The sequence below is a fragment of the Herpailurus yagouaroundi genome, unplaced genomic scaffold (genome assembly GCF_014898765.1).
Source record: "Herpailurus yagouaroundi ecotype Mexico unplaced genomic scaffold, PumYag 184, whole genome shotgun sequence".
Lineage (NCBI taxonomy): Eukaryota > Metazoa > Chordata > Mammalia > Carnivora > Felidae > Herpailurus > Herpailurus yagouaroundi.
The window spans coordinates 7,977,643-7,991,868 of NW_024412415.1; the positions used below are offsets into that span (position 1 = coordinate 7,977,643).

The 14,226-nt window shown below is 38.4% G+C and overlaps 1 protein-coding gene across 5 annotated transcripts in view; it reads right to left on the reverse strand.

Moving 5' to 3' along the window:
• The window catches only part of INO80 (INO80 complex ATPase subunit), a 146,218-nt gene that overhangs the window by 103,955 nt on the left and 28,037 nt on the right, over positions 1-14,226 (reverse strand). For all 5 annotated transcript variants that reach the window (XR_005795778.1, XR_005795777.1, XM_040492327.1 and 2 more), the window contains exons 2-7: positions 12,429-12,614; positions 12,024-12,193; positions 11,863-11,930; positions 9,761-9,928; positions 4,270-4,390; positions 2,746-2,960 (exon numbers count right to left, since the gene is read on the reverse strand). Coding sequence is in view for 3 of the 5 variants with exons in the window: in XM_040492327.1 (XP_040348261.1) it covers positions 2,746-2,960; positions 4,270-4,390; positions 9,761-9,928; positions 11,863-11,930; positions 12,024-12,193; positions 12,429-12,571 (885 nt within the window). In the remaining 2 variants the exon portion in view is untranslated. The remainder of the gene's footprint in view (positions 1-2,745; positions 2,961-4,269; positions 4,391-9,760; positions 9,929-11,862; positions 11,931-12,023; positions 12,194-12,428; positions 12,615-14,226) is intronic.

Genomic DNA, 14,226 nt, shown 5'->3' on the forward strand with positions numbered 1-14,226 from the left:
TACTTCAGGGAGTCCTTTTCTTCCCCAATCTCTGCAACTTGATTATATATTACTCATTTCTGATACAGTTAACATTTGTTCTTGACTTTTTTTTAATTTTATTTATTTTCAGAGACACCATGTGTGTGCACGAGTGGGGGAGGGGCAGAGAGAACTGGGAAAGAGAATATCCAAAGCAGGCTCCACAGTATCAGCACAGAGCCTGGACACTAGGCTCAAAGTCACGAACCATGAGACCAGAACCTGAGCCAAAACCAAGAGTTGGACACTCAACTGAGTGAGCTACCCAAGCACACCATTTGTTCCTGTTTTTATTCCACTTTGCCCACATATCCCCTCAACCTAATTCCCTTCCCACACCCTGACTGGTTTCAATTGTTTTATTATCAGTGTATATGAGGAGTATATGAAACATTACCATGATTTTCAAAGTCAGCCCTACATACAAAACGATGTACTCAAAGACTGCCCCTCATCCCTGCTAACCTGCTCCCATTCCTTCCTTTCTTTCTACATTTTTACCACCTGCCCGCTATAAGAAATCAACACTTTAATTTCAGGCTTATCCTTCTTGAATGTCCTTTGAATGAATGAGAATTTGTGTATTTTCTTATATTCCTCTTTTGCTTATATGAGAGGTAAATACTATAGATGCCTGTTTTTGTTTTGCTTTTCTCACTTAACACTATGTCTTTATCCCATGTCACTTCAGAAAGGTCTTCCTCATTATTTCTTTTTAACAGCAGCATAACAATCCACTGTGTATATCTACCAGAGTTCAATTCAAGCCCCATGTAAAGGCATTAAAGTTGTTTATTTTGCAATTAAAAATAATGCTGTGATGAGTAACTTTGTTTACATTGTATAGTTGCAGGTTTAGCCTCAGGATAATTCCTAGAAGTGCAAGTGCTGGTTTGAAAGGTAACTGCATATGGAGATTATTAGGTATTGCCAATTTACCCTCCAGAATATTGCTCTCTGATTTGCACTTCTAGCAGCAATGTATAAAAGTGTCTGTTTCCCCATAGCCTTCTTAAGAGAATGTGTTATCATATTTTCCAATTTTTGCCATTGTGATAAGTGAAAAATGGTATCTAGGTTGTTATTTTAGACTACTCTAATTATGAGAATTTGAACCTTTTTAATATTTAAGAGCCATTTTTGTATCTTTCTTTGTGAATTGTCTATTCCCGTCATTTTACTTGCCTACTGAATTTGTGGTTCTTTGGCTCTCAATTTTCAAAAGTTCTTTATATACTAGAGATACGAGCCCTTTGTGACAATGTAAATAATCTTTCCCACTTTGTCAGCTGTCTTTTGTCATGAAAAAATTTATTTGTATTTAGTCAAATTTACAAATGTTTTCTTTCATTGCCTCTGGATGCTGAGTCATACTTTTGCTGAGCCAAGGTTAAATAGGAATGTAATCCTTTTCCTCTAGTATTTGTATGATTTCATTTTTTATACTAAGAACCTTAATATGTTCAGAGTATATGTGTGAGAAACAGATCTACTTTTATCTTTTTCCAAATGGCTACCTAGTTGTTCCAGCACCATTTTTTAAAAAGTCTATTAGTCTAGGGGCACCTGGGTGGCTCAGTCAGTTAAGCGTCTGACTCTTGATTTTGCGCTCAGGTCATGATCTCATGGTTCATGAGACCGAGCCCCATGTCAGGCGTGGTGCTAACAGTGTGGAGCCTGCTTGAGATTCTTTCTCTCTCTCTCTCTCTCTCTCTCTCTCTCTCTCACAGTGTGGAGCCTGCTTGAGGTTCTCTCTCTCTCTCTCTCTCTCTCTCTCTCTCTCTCTCTCTCTCACACACACACACACACACACACACACACACACACACAGTGTGGAGCCTGCTTGAGATTCTCTCTCTCTCTCTCTCTCTCTCTCTCTCTCTGCCCACCCTTGCTCACATGCTCACTCTCTCTCAAAATACATAAATTAGAAAAAAAATTTTTTAAGTCTACCATTCCACTGATCTATTTGCCTATGCATGTGGCAGTACTACACTGTTGAATTATAGAGGTTTTACGGTATATTTTAATGATTGATGTGTCTTTTTCAGTGTTCTCTGGCAATTCTTGCATATTGATTCTTTTCCTTGAGTTTAGTATCAGTTTTTCTAAATTCAGAAAATACCCTATTCATATTTCTATTAAGGCTACGCTCAATTAATAAGGCAACTAATTAAGTAAAATGCAAACTGAGTCGAGGGTATATGGACATTCCTTGTACGATTCCTGAAACTTTCAAGTTTGAAATTATATCAAAATAAAATATTACCAAAACCAAATTAAAATAGCAAAAAGAATGCCTAAACATCTTTCTCTTGAATCATTCACATTTTTTCTAATGTCTGTGATTCTTCAGTAACATTCAAATATTTATAAATTCTCTAAGAAACATAACTCCACCATTTCATTTTAATTTCCTCTACTATCACCTATCAATTTGTTGTTCAATCTCTACTGCTATAAGTAAGAAAACTGCTTTCCTTTCTCAGAGAGGTTTCCCTCCATTTTTTGGACAATAAACACCACAGAACAACTAATTGTCTTGTGGATTCTGATCAAAATCTGGAAAAAAACAGTCAACTAATAAGAGTACTATTCAGCATTATCTTTATTCCATCAGATTAGTTTCCTTTCTGAACACTGTAAAGGTATCTAGCTCCAACAGCTCCTCTTTAGAGGGCAGGGAGACAAAACTTGCCATCTATGCTGGAGGCACTCACGTACCTTTGGTAGTTCCTTTTTCACAATGCTGAGCCATACTTTTCTACGACGAGCATTAAGCTGCTCAATGGATAAGTGCTTCTTCTTGGTGCCAGGAGGAGGTGCATCATGAGAGAACTTGGCAAAGACTTTGGTCTGGTGGTGGTGGCAACGAGGAGATTCTTCAGAGGAAAGTTCTTCATCCCTTCGCCTTTTTTTCTTCACTTTTTTCAACTTGGCTGCAAAGGAAACAGATTCTGAGAATGTCGCATTTCTGCCCTTCCACAGAAGACAGCCACAAACAACCTCATCACTTTAAAAAAATTCAAGGTTCCTTCCTCATTCCAAGTGAGGCTGGCAATGTTTACCTCTTTATGTATTCGGGCCTATGACTATTCCAAGAGAAAGATCTCACTACCTTGGAAGAATACTGGATACTCCCTATGTTTACATGAAAGAGAAACACAAAATAAAACCTAAAAACTGAATTTCTGTTGAACCCAACAATAGGAAGGGAGACTTATAAAGTACCACGAACTCAAGTAATGGCCAAAAGGAAGGAAACATTTCTACTTGGTGGCAATGTAAAGTGATTGAAGAAAAAACTAAAGAAAGAAAAAATGTGCTAACTGATAGGACATCATGGCCTGTGAAGAGAAAATCACACATGGCACAAAAAACTAATTTGGGAGGTGGGGTGGGGAGGGGAGGGTGCAGAGGATGAGAAAATACAAAGAGGGGCGTGTAAGTGGCTCAGTTGGCTAAGCGTTTGACTTTAGTTCAGGTCATGATCTCGCGGTCCGTGGGTTCGAGCCCTGCATCAGGCTCTAAGCTCTCTGGAGCCTGCTTCAAATTCTGTGTCTCCCTCTCTCTCTGCCCCTCCCCTGCTTGTGGTCTGTCTCTCAAAAATAAATATACAAAAATTTTTTTTTAAATAAAGAGATAAACTAGGAGGATGTGGGAGAAAGGGGAGAAGGCTTAAAAGAATTTCTGAGTAGAGTTCATACCTTTAGGTGAACAAAATCTGACTTGTACACAGAGTTTAAAACTTTCCCTTCCTACCTCCTTTCTGATTTCCAGCTGCTTAGAGCTCAGTAAGGGAGGAAAGCACATTTCCTGGCAAACAGGCACATAAGCATTACACAAGATAGAGAGGTGATCTATTTTGAATTTCCACACACAACAACAATCATAACTTATTCCCAACACTTCAGGTTGCTCTTCATACTTCCCTGTGCCTAACCAACTTCTTCCTCTCCCAGAACATTTTCAACATTTGGAAAAGTATGTAGAAGAAAGAAGGAATAAACTAACTGACTTAAACCTTTGGCTAGGAATCTGTAGTTTTATGTCTTTATAATTCTAGAAGAGATCATAAACCAAATACGAAATAAGGTTAATAATAGGACTTAGATAGGGAAGCCTAGGGTTTTTCAGATACAGCAAGTCTCTACTACATGCATTATGTTCAAAGTCCAAATGTACCAACAGGCTACACACAACCCTGAAACTAAAGAGTAAATGTGGAAGGCAGGTCAATATGCTCACCTTTAAGTTTCTTTTCCTCCTTGAATTTCTTTTTTTTGGGTCCAAGTAGGTGCCGTTGTTGCTCATAGAAAGGGTCATACGTGGACAGGAGGCCTGCACTGTAGTACTGGTACTGCTGCAACTGAAGCAAAAGCAAAGACAGTGGTGAGGCTTAGAAGGGCTGGTCTGTGTTCGAAGCCTGCCTTCAAATCACCTTTACTACAAAAAGTTGAGCCAGAGAAAAACCAAAGCTTCTAAAACATGGTCTTCTTCCCACAAAAAGACTCACAAAGATTTAGTACTTCAAAGTGAATTATTTCCTTACTTCAAAACAAAATGGGTTCATCAGCTATGTGCATGGCAAGTTGCTGAAAATAACTTAAGAGAGGAAAACGCTTCATGCTTCTCAATTTCCACCAGAATATTTATTTGGTCCTGACACATATTTGAGAGATGCAATTAACTGCAGAAAGAGCTCCTCATGGATCCATCAACAAGAAATAAACTGTATTTCTATTACCAACAGGTCCTAAGATTTACTAAGGTTCTGATAGCTGTTATTCTGGCTTTTAGTCTTCTATCTGGTTCAGAGAATTCCCAACCATCCCAATTCTTTCAAGTCTTTTCACTCTTTATCTCCCACTAAGAGAGCCTGCCAATATTATGGATAATGCCTATGTTGCCAGAATTCTAACACGTGAATAATCAAATTTTTTTCCTCTCCAGAGACAGACTCTTTCAAACACTGCATTTCCATTGACCCGCTAGGCTTACATTCATTTTGTCTTACCTATTACCAATGGATAAATATGAATATAAATTAAAATTAAGCAGTCCACTACTGAATCTCTTTCCTAGATTACAGCCAGTCTAAGAACTGAAACTAGGACAGAAAAGTAACATGGATAACTATCACAAGGTCCTCTGTCAATGGTCAAAATTGAATGAGCATTCACTGAACTGCACAGTTAAGGCCAATGGGGGGTGGGAGGGAGGGGAGGGTGGGTGATGGGTATTGAAGAGGGCATCTTTTGCGATGAGCACCGGGTGTTGTATGGAAACCAATTTGACAATAATTTTAATATTTAAAAAAAAAAAAAAAAAAAAAACGGGGCGCCTGGGTGGCTCAGTCAGTTAAGTGGCCAACTTTGGCTCAGGTCATGATCGCGCGGTCTGTGAGTTCAAGCCCCGCGTCAGGTTCTGTGCTGACAGCTCAGAGCCTGGAGCCTGTTTCGGATTCTGTGTCTCCCTCTCTCTGACCCTCCCCCATTCATGCTCTGTCTCTGTCTCAAAAATAAACGTTAAAAAAAAAAAATTAAAAAAAAAAAGAACTGCATAGTTAATAAAATCTATAAAGCTTCCCATATGTATGTTTTACTTCAATTAAAAAAAGACCAAGTAGGGGTGCCTGGTGGCTCAGTTGGTTAAGTGTCCAACTCTTGATTTTGGCTCAGGTCACAATCTCAGTTTGTGGGTTCAAGCCCCGTGTCAGGTGTGCTGATAGTGTGGAACCTGCTTGGGATTCTCTCTCTCCCTCTCTCTCTCTGCCCCTCCCTTGCTCACGCTTTCACTCTCTCTCTCTCTCTCTCAAGAATAATTAAATTAAATTAAATTAAAAAAAAAAAAAAAAAGATCTGGGGCAGCCAGGTGGCTCAGTCGGATAAACGTCTGACTTCAGCTCGGGTCCTAATCTTGTAGTTCATGAGCTCAAGGCCCACAATGAATAGTGCAGAGCCTGCTTGGGATTCTCTCTTTCCCTCTCTCTCTGCCCCATCCTGCTTCCTCTCGCCCTCTCTCAAAATAAATAAATAAAGTGTAAAAAAAAAAAAAAAAAAAAAAAAAAAAAAAAAGCCAAGTACTGCAATCCCTATTAAAATGTCAACAGCGTTTTCCACAAAAGAAAAAATAACACTAAAATCTGTACGGAACCACTCCAAACAGCCAAAGCAATCTTGAGAAAGAAAAACAAAGTTGGAAGTATTACAATTCCAGATTTCAAGATATACTACAAAGCTTTAGTAATCAAAACAGTATGGTACTGGCACAAATAGAGACATACAGATGAATGGAAAAGAATAGAAAACCCAGAGATAAGAGGTGCCTGGCTGGTTCAGTTGGTAGAACACATGACTTTTGACCTCAGGGTCCTGAGGTGGAGCCCCATGTTGGGTGTAAAGCATACCTAAAGAAAAACTTTCAATAATACAGAAGAGAGAACTAAGAAAGAAACCCATCCTTATGTGGCCAACTAATCTATGTCGAAGGAGGCAAGAATATACAGTGTGGAAAAGACAGTCTCTTCAATAAATGGTGCTGGGAAAACTGGACAGCTACATGCACAAGAATGAAACTGGACCACTTTCTACCACTCCAAACAAAATTAAACTCAAAACGGATTAAAAACCCTAAATTTGAGACCTAAAACCATAAAAATCTTAGAGGAAAACATAGTAGTTTGACATCAGCCATAGCAACATTTTTCTAGATGTGCCTCCCAACGCAAGGAAAACAAAAGCAGAAATAAACTATTGGGACTACTTCAAAATAAAAAGGTTTTCACAGTGAAGGAAACCATCAACAAAACAAAAAGACAACCTAATGAGTCAGAAAAGATTTTTGCAAATTATATATGCAATAAGGGGTTAATATTCAAAACACATAAAAAACTTGTACAACTCAACCCAAACCAATCAATATGATTAAAAAATAAGCACAGAACTTGAACAATTACCGAAAGACATACAGATGGCCAACAGACATATGGAAAGATCAACATCACTAATCAGGGAAATGCAAATCAAAACCACAATGAGATTATCACCCTACACCTGTCAGAATGGCTAGTGGCTAGCATCAAAAAGACAAGACAAGGGGGCGCCTGGGTGGCTCAGTCGCTTAAGCGTCCGACTTCGGCTCAGGTCATGATCTTGCGGTTTGTGAGTTCGAGCCCCGCGTCAGGCTCTGTGCTGACAGCTTGGAGCCTGGAGCCTGATTCAGATTCTGTGTCTCTCTCTCTCTGCCCCTCCCCAACTTGTGCTCTATCAAATATAAATAAAATATAAAAAAAAATTTAAAAAAGACAAGAAATAGGCATTGGCAAGAACATGGAGAAAAAGGAATCTTTGTGAACTGTTGGTAGGAATGCAAATTGGTCATCCAATGGAAAACAGTATGGAGGTTCCTGAAAAAAAATAAAAACAAGAATCATACGATCCAATAATTCTACTACTGGGTATTTACCCAAAGAAAATAAAAACACTAATTCAAAAAGATACATGCATTCCTATGTTTACTGCAGCATTGTTTATAGTAGCCAAGATATAGAAGCAACCTAAGTGTTCACTGATAGGTGAATAAATAAAAATGTGGCATATATATTTATATGTATATGTACATGTGTGTGTATGTATGTATATGTATATGTGTGCATGTATGTGTATGTGCGGATATATATATAAACTCTTCCCATCTGTGACAACGTAGATGGACCTAGAGGGCATTATGTTCAGTGAATTAAGTCAGACTGAAAAAGACAAATATCACATGATTTCATTCATAACTGCAATCTGAAAAACAAAAAGCAGAATCAGACTTGTAAAGAGAAAAGACTGATGGTTGTCAGAGGGGAGGGTGATGGGGGTTGGGCAAAATGGGTAAAAGGGAGTGGGAAGCATAGGCTTCCAGTTATGGAATGAGTAAATCACAGAAATAATAGGTCCAACACAGGGAATCAGTCAATGATATTGTAATACCGTTATCCAGTAACAGATGGTAGCTACACTTGTGGCCATAATATAATGTATAGACATGATGAATCACTATGTTGTACACCTGAAATATAATACTGTATGTCAACTATACAAAAAAAAAAAAAAAAAAAAGACAAACTATTTCAAGCACCAAATGCCTAGCACTGTACTTTATGAAGGAACTCTACGTTTATTCATTTTTTTTTTTTTAAGAGACAGAGAGCGAGAGAGCAGGGGAGGGACAGAGAGAGTAAGAAAGAAGTCTAAAAGCCAGATATCTTACTATTTATTACTTCTGCAGGTTTATAACCTTGAGCATGTTATTCAGTTTTCTGAACGTACTTTGGATGGTAAATAATTGCTGGAATGCTTTCAGGGCCTCAAATATGCTATTGCTTATTATGTACAAAGTGCCACACTTCTGACAAAAATCAAAAGTAACAGCACTCAAATAGTTGCCACTTAAAACTATTATTAATCTAATGTTAGTATGCAAAGAAAGGGAGTTTTTAAAGATAGGAACACTTCCAAAGAGCAACTGCATTATAAAAGGAACCACAAGAATTTAAAATGGTGCAGCCACTCTGGAAATAGTTTGCCAGTTCCTCAAAAGGGTAAATAAGCACAGAGTTATCATATCATATGACCCAGCAATTCCTCTTCTAGGTATATACCCAAGAGAAATGAAAACATATGTCCACACCAAAAACGTGTATACAAATCTTCTTGGCAGCATTATTTGTAACAGCCAAAAGTGGAAACAACTCATTTTTCATAGTTATCATTCATAAAAGCCAAAAAGTAGAAACAATCCAATTAATTCATTAACTGATATGTGGATAAGTAAATGCAGTACGTTCATACTATGGAATCTTATTTGGCCATAAAAAGGAATAAAGTACAGGTACATGCTACTGAATGAACTCTGAAAACATGCTAAGCAAGAAGCTAGACACAAAGGATCACATATCGTTCCATATGCATGAAATGTCTAGAACAGGCACATTTATAGTGACAAGTAGCTGCCTGGGGCTGAGGGGAATGGAGAAAATGAGAGGAAACAGCTAAGGGGATTGGGGTTTCTTTCTGGAGAAAACATTCTGGAATTATATAGTGACAACAGTTACACATCTCTATCAATATACTAAAAACCACTGAATTATACACTTTAAAAGGGTAAATATTTTTAGTATATGAAATACATTTCAATGAAGCTTTTATTACAACCACCACCATCAAGATCTAAACATAAAAGTAAGGGGTACCTGGTGGCCGATTTTGGCTCAGGTCATGATCTCACATTTTGTGGGTTCAGGCCCCGCATCGGGCTCTGTGCTGACAGCTCAGAGACTGGAGCCTGCTTCCAATTCTGTGTCTCTCTCTCTCTCTCTGCCCCTCTCCCACTTGCAGTCTGCCTCCCTCCCCCTCAAAAATAAATAAACACAAAAATAGATAGATAGATAGATAGATAGATAGATAGATAGATAAAAGTAAAATGATGTATGGGGCGCCTGGGGTAGCTCAGTTGGTTAAGTGTCAGCTCAGGTCACAATCTCAGTTTGTGAGTTTGAGCCCCATATTGAGCTCTCTATGGTCAGCATGGAGCCTACTTGGGATCCTTCTCTCTACGCTTCCCCTGCCTGTTCTCTCTCAAAAATAAATAAACATTACAAAAAAAAAGGATACTGACATATCTTCAATGAATGTTAACCAGAGGCTAAATACCCGACATGAAGGTCTGAGATTTCTCCTGAAACCTTTACCTCCTTGTCTTTACTATACTTATTCTGGTGAAGTTTCTTATATTTGTGCAGCCGCAACATGTTATGAAGTTCTTCTCTGCTGAGGTTGAGTTCTTCCTCTTCTTCTTCTTCTTCATTGTCTTCACTCTGAGAATCTGCCTCACTGGACTCATCACTTAGCAGAATGCTCTGCAAATGGGAGGAAATGGAAATGGAATCTCTCGCTATGAAGTAATTCCGTTTATAATCCACGCATTTTTCCCCAACACAAGGACAGAAATAGCTGGAAGACAGTCATTCCAGTTTCCCTTACATTATCCTTTACCAATCTAAGTGGAAAAGAAAAAGGTACCAACTGAACCTAGTATGCATGAATTCAAGAGCAGTAACACATGGAAATGCTGTAAACAGCAACAAAGCTTGATATCACTAAGTACTTACACTTAACATAAGATATTTTAGCTCTCAAATACCAATGCAAAAAAACTAAAAACAAAGAAACAATCTATTGGGTATAAAGGAATATAGAAAGCAAGCTGTGATGGCTAATTAAGGAGAAACAACCCAAAAAATATTAATTGATTTTCATATTATCCAGATAATGAAATGTTATTCAGCCATGAAAAGGAAAGTAGTTCTGATCTGTGCCACAACATGAATGAACCTTGAAAACTATGCTAAGTGAAATAAGCTAAGTACAAAGGACTGTGTATGATATGGACTTCACTTATATGAAATGTCCAGAATAGGCAAATCCATAGAGAAAGAAAACACATTAGTGGCTGCCAGGGGTGGGGGAAGTAGAAAATGGGAAGTGACTGCTAATAAGTGCAGTTTCTTTTTGGAATGATGAAAATATTCTGGAATTAGTGGTAAGGGCTACACAAAACTTTATGAATACACTAAAAATTACTAAATTATATACTTTAAATGGGTAGATTTTATGGCATATCAATTATATTTCGATTTTTACAAATGTGATAAGCTAAACAAAGATTTCTGCATTCCCGAGAGCCACGCTGATATGAAGCAAATTAGAACCTTTTAAAGGACTTAGTGATAACAATAAAAGAGTACCTTTAAATTACTTTCAGCTATTCACAGGAAAATTAAGCAATAGAGAAAATATTGGTTTCAATAGAAGAAATGCTAACTCAGTTGGGCCAATGACTGTTATCTTGTAAGAATATCAACAAGATTATACCATTTCCTTGCCTATGAACACTCACAGAAATTTACCAGACTAAAATACAAATTCCTTAACATGTTTGTTATACAAGACCCTACACAATCAGGTTCTTGAACCTCATCTTCTATCATCCCCTCTCATTGTGCTCCAGCCATACTAGCCTTCATTCTCCCCCAAACATACTGTGTTGCATCCTGTGTCAGGAAGTTTGCAATTGTGTTCCTTCTGACTGAAATGCTCTTATCTGAGGGGTGCCTGGGTGGTTCAGCGGGTTAAGTATCTGACTCTTGATTTCAGCGCAGGTCATGATCTCACAGTTCATGAGTTCGAGCCCCAGGTCAGGCTCTGCACTGACCATGTGTAGCTTGTTTGGGATTCTCTCTCCCCACTCCCGCACTCTCTCTCAAACAATTTTAAAAAATGGTCTTATGTAAAACATTCACATAGTCCTGATAATTCAGAAATCACCTGAAATGTTACCTCTTTAAAAAAGCCATTTCTATTTCTTTGTTTACAGACATTACTCACTACCTCCCCCCATCTGAATGTAAGCTCTACAGGGCAGGAATGCTGTCTGTCTACAACAGTATCAGACAGATATGATGTATTCAATCACCATTTGTTGAACTACTCAGTAACTAATGAAAAGGACATTAATAACCCTGATGACACTGTGAGCCAGTGAGAGCAAATATCTCATTTTTTTTTACTCCTTGCTCTTCACAGTACTCTACACTCAGAAATGATTGCTAAAATGAACTTCATTGAGGCCTCTACATTTTTCTCCATGATCTCTTCAAAAAACTACACCCAGAATAGAAGACTCTTCTCTAGAAAAATCTCTGCCAATGTGCCAGAATGAGTCAAGAACTCTCCTTTCTATTTGTAATTTTAGTAGGTTATTTGAATTATAAATATTTGCCTTATCTCTTACCTTTAGCCACTTTCTGCTTTTCTTCAACTTAGAGAAGTTATATAAATTCCCTTTGTCAGATTTTGATTCTGTGTGAAGAAACATAAAGAACAACAAAAAATGAAAGGACGACTGCCCCAAGAGAACGGATAGTCCAAAGAGGGACCTCATACCACACTGACCTGACTGCAGAACTCCATTCAGTGAGTATGTGTTTAACATTCCAGAATTGCCTGCTCCAGAAGTTTCACCAAGCAATGAATTTGGAGGTTCTTCCTTAACTTGTATTAAGGGATCCCCAGACTGGGGCAATAAAGGATTACTGTCATCCAGTCCATCTTCACTTTCATCACTATAAATTAAAGAATGATAAATCTACAATCACAGCTGACCCAGCAGAATATTTTCATTTATGGTTAGTAGACAGAAGAAATGGATCCTTTAAATAAGTTAATTGTGTTCTATTTGAAAGAAGGAAGAAAAAAATATCACACATACCAAAAACCATAAAATACATAAATGCTAAAACTAAAGAGATAATGGGAATCAGAAATGTGGTCAAACATTGGGAACATGTAATGGCATACCTAGAAATATTCCTGTTGAAGATGGCTGATGTCTGTCGCAAGAAATGATCCAACCGGAGGGCCCTCTCCAGGTACTGAAGATAGAGGGGCTTTGCCAGCTCAGTGCAGCCGCCATCGTCCCCGGCACCCAACTCCGAGGCCATAGAACAAATCTGTCTTCATGCACAAGGGTCTCCGACTTCACGGCTACAGAAGCAATAAAATAAGAATACTGTTTATTCTCCTTTTATTTTCCTTACATGCCATCAATGTGAAGAGAAACCAGACCTTCTACAACACATGACAAGAAAATAGTAGTCTATAGAAAGATCTTAATGGGGCGCCTGGGTGGCGCAGTCGGTTAAGCGTCCGACTTCAACCAGGTCACGATCTCGCGGTCCGTGGGTTCGAGCCCCGCGTCGGGCTCTGGGCTAATGGCTCAGAGCCTGGAGCCTGTTTCCGATTCTGTGTCTCCCTCTCTCTGCCCCTCCCCCGTTCATGCTCTATCTCTCTCTATCCCAAAAATAAATAAACGTTGAAAAAAAAAAAATTTTAGAAAGATCTTAATAAAGTTTCTCAGTACGCACTGTTTCCTAATACAAAGGCAGAAGTGAAAAGAATGAGAACATCAAGGGGCACTTCGGCATATCAGTTGGTTAAACGTCCAACTTCGACCCAGGTCATGATCCTGAGCTTCATGGGTTCAAGCCCCGCGTCGGGCTCTGTGCTGACAGCTTGGAGCCTGGAGCCATGTCTCCCTCTCTGTCTGCCTCTCCCCTGCTTGCACTCTCTCTGTCTCCCAAAAATAAATAAACATTGAAAAAAAATTTTTTAAAGAATAAGAACATCTGGGGCGCCTGGGTGGCGCAGTCTGTTAAGCGTCCGACTTCAGCCAGGTCACGATCTCGCGGTCCGTGAGTTCGAGCCCCGCGTCAGGCTCTGGGCTGATGGCTCAGAGCCTGGAGCCTGTTTCCGATTCTGTGTCTCCCTCTCTCTCTGCCCCTCCCCCATTCATGCTCTGTCTCTCTCTGTCCCAAAAATAAATAAATGTTGAAAAAAAAAATTAAAAAAAAAAAAAGAATAAGAACATCAAAGTATAGAAATATTGTCATGTGTCACAACAAAAATTCATATACTTCTTTCAAACAGTACCTTAAAATTTACACCTACTTCACTTCTGTCCTACAATTAACAATCATTCACAATTATCTAAAATCTACTCCGCAAGCTCTCTCTGTACACCTCAGAGAGGACACTTGTTCTCAGCATCACCTTCAAAACAGCTGTTCCCTTTTTCGTTTTTTATTTACACTTGTACATGTGTGAGGTATTCCATTTACAAGGGAACAGATACATTAGCAGAGTATTTTACACACTTATGAACATTCTTGAAAGTGTTAGAAATGATTTAGAAAAATGGAAGAGAGTATAAGAGTGAAAAACAAAGGTAAAGCCTGTGCATTTTTTTTTTTCTACCTTACGGTGTTAAAGGAAACCATAATATCTTGCAGTTGTCTTCTCTTTTTATTACAGTTCTTAGAAGTTTCCTAATATAATCTTTCTTCTTGAAGAAATGTTAAAAAATTCCCCCAGCTAATCTATAGACTGAACATAATCTCCAACAAAATCACACTTTTCTTTTTCAGAACCTGACAAGCTAATTCTTAAATTTATATAGAAATGCAAAGAAACCAAAATAACCAGAGTAATTTTGAAAAAGAACTGGGTTGAACAACTTATGCTTCTTGACTTTAAAACATATTAAGGGTGCCTGTGTGGTTCAGTTGGTTAAGTGTGACTTCGGTTCAGGTCATAATCT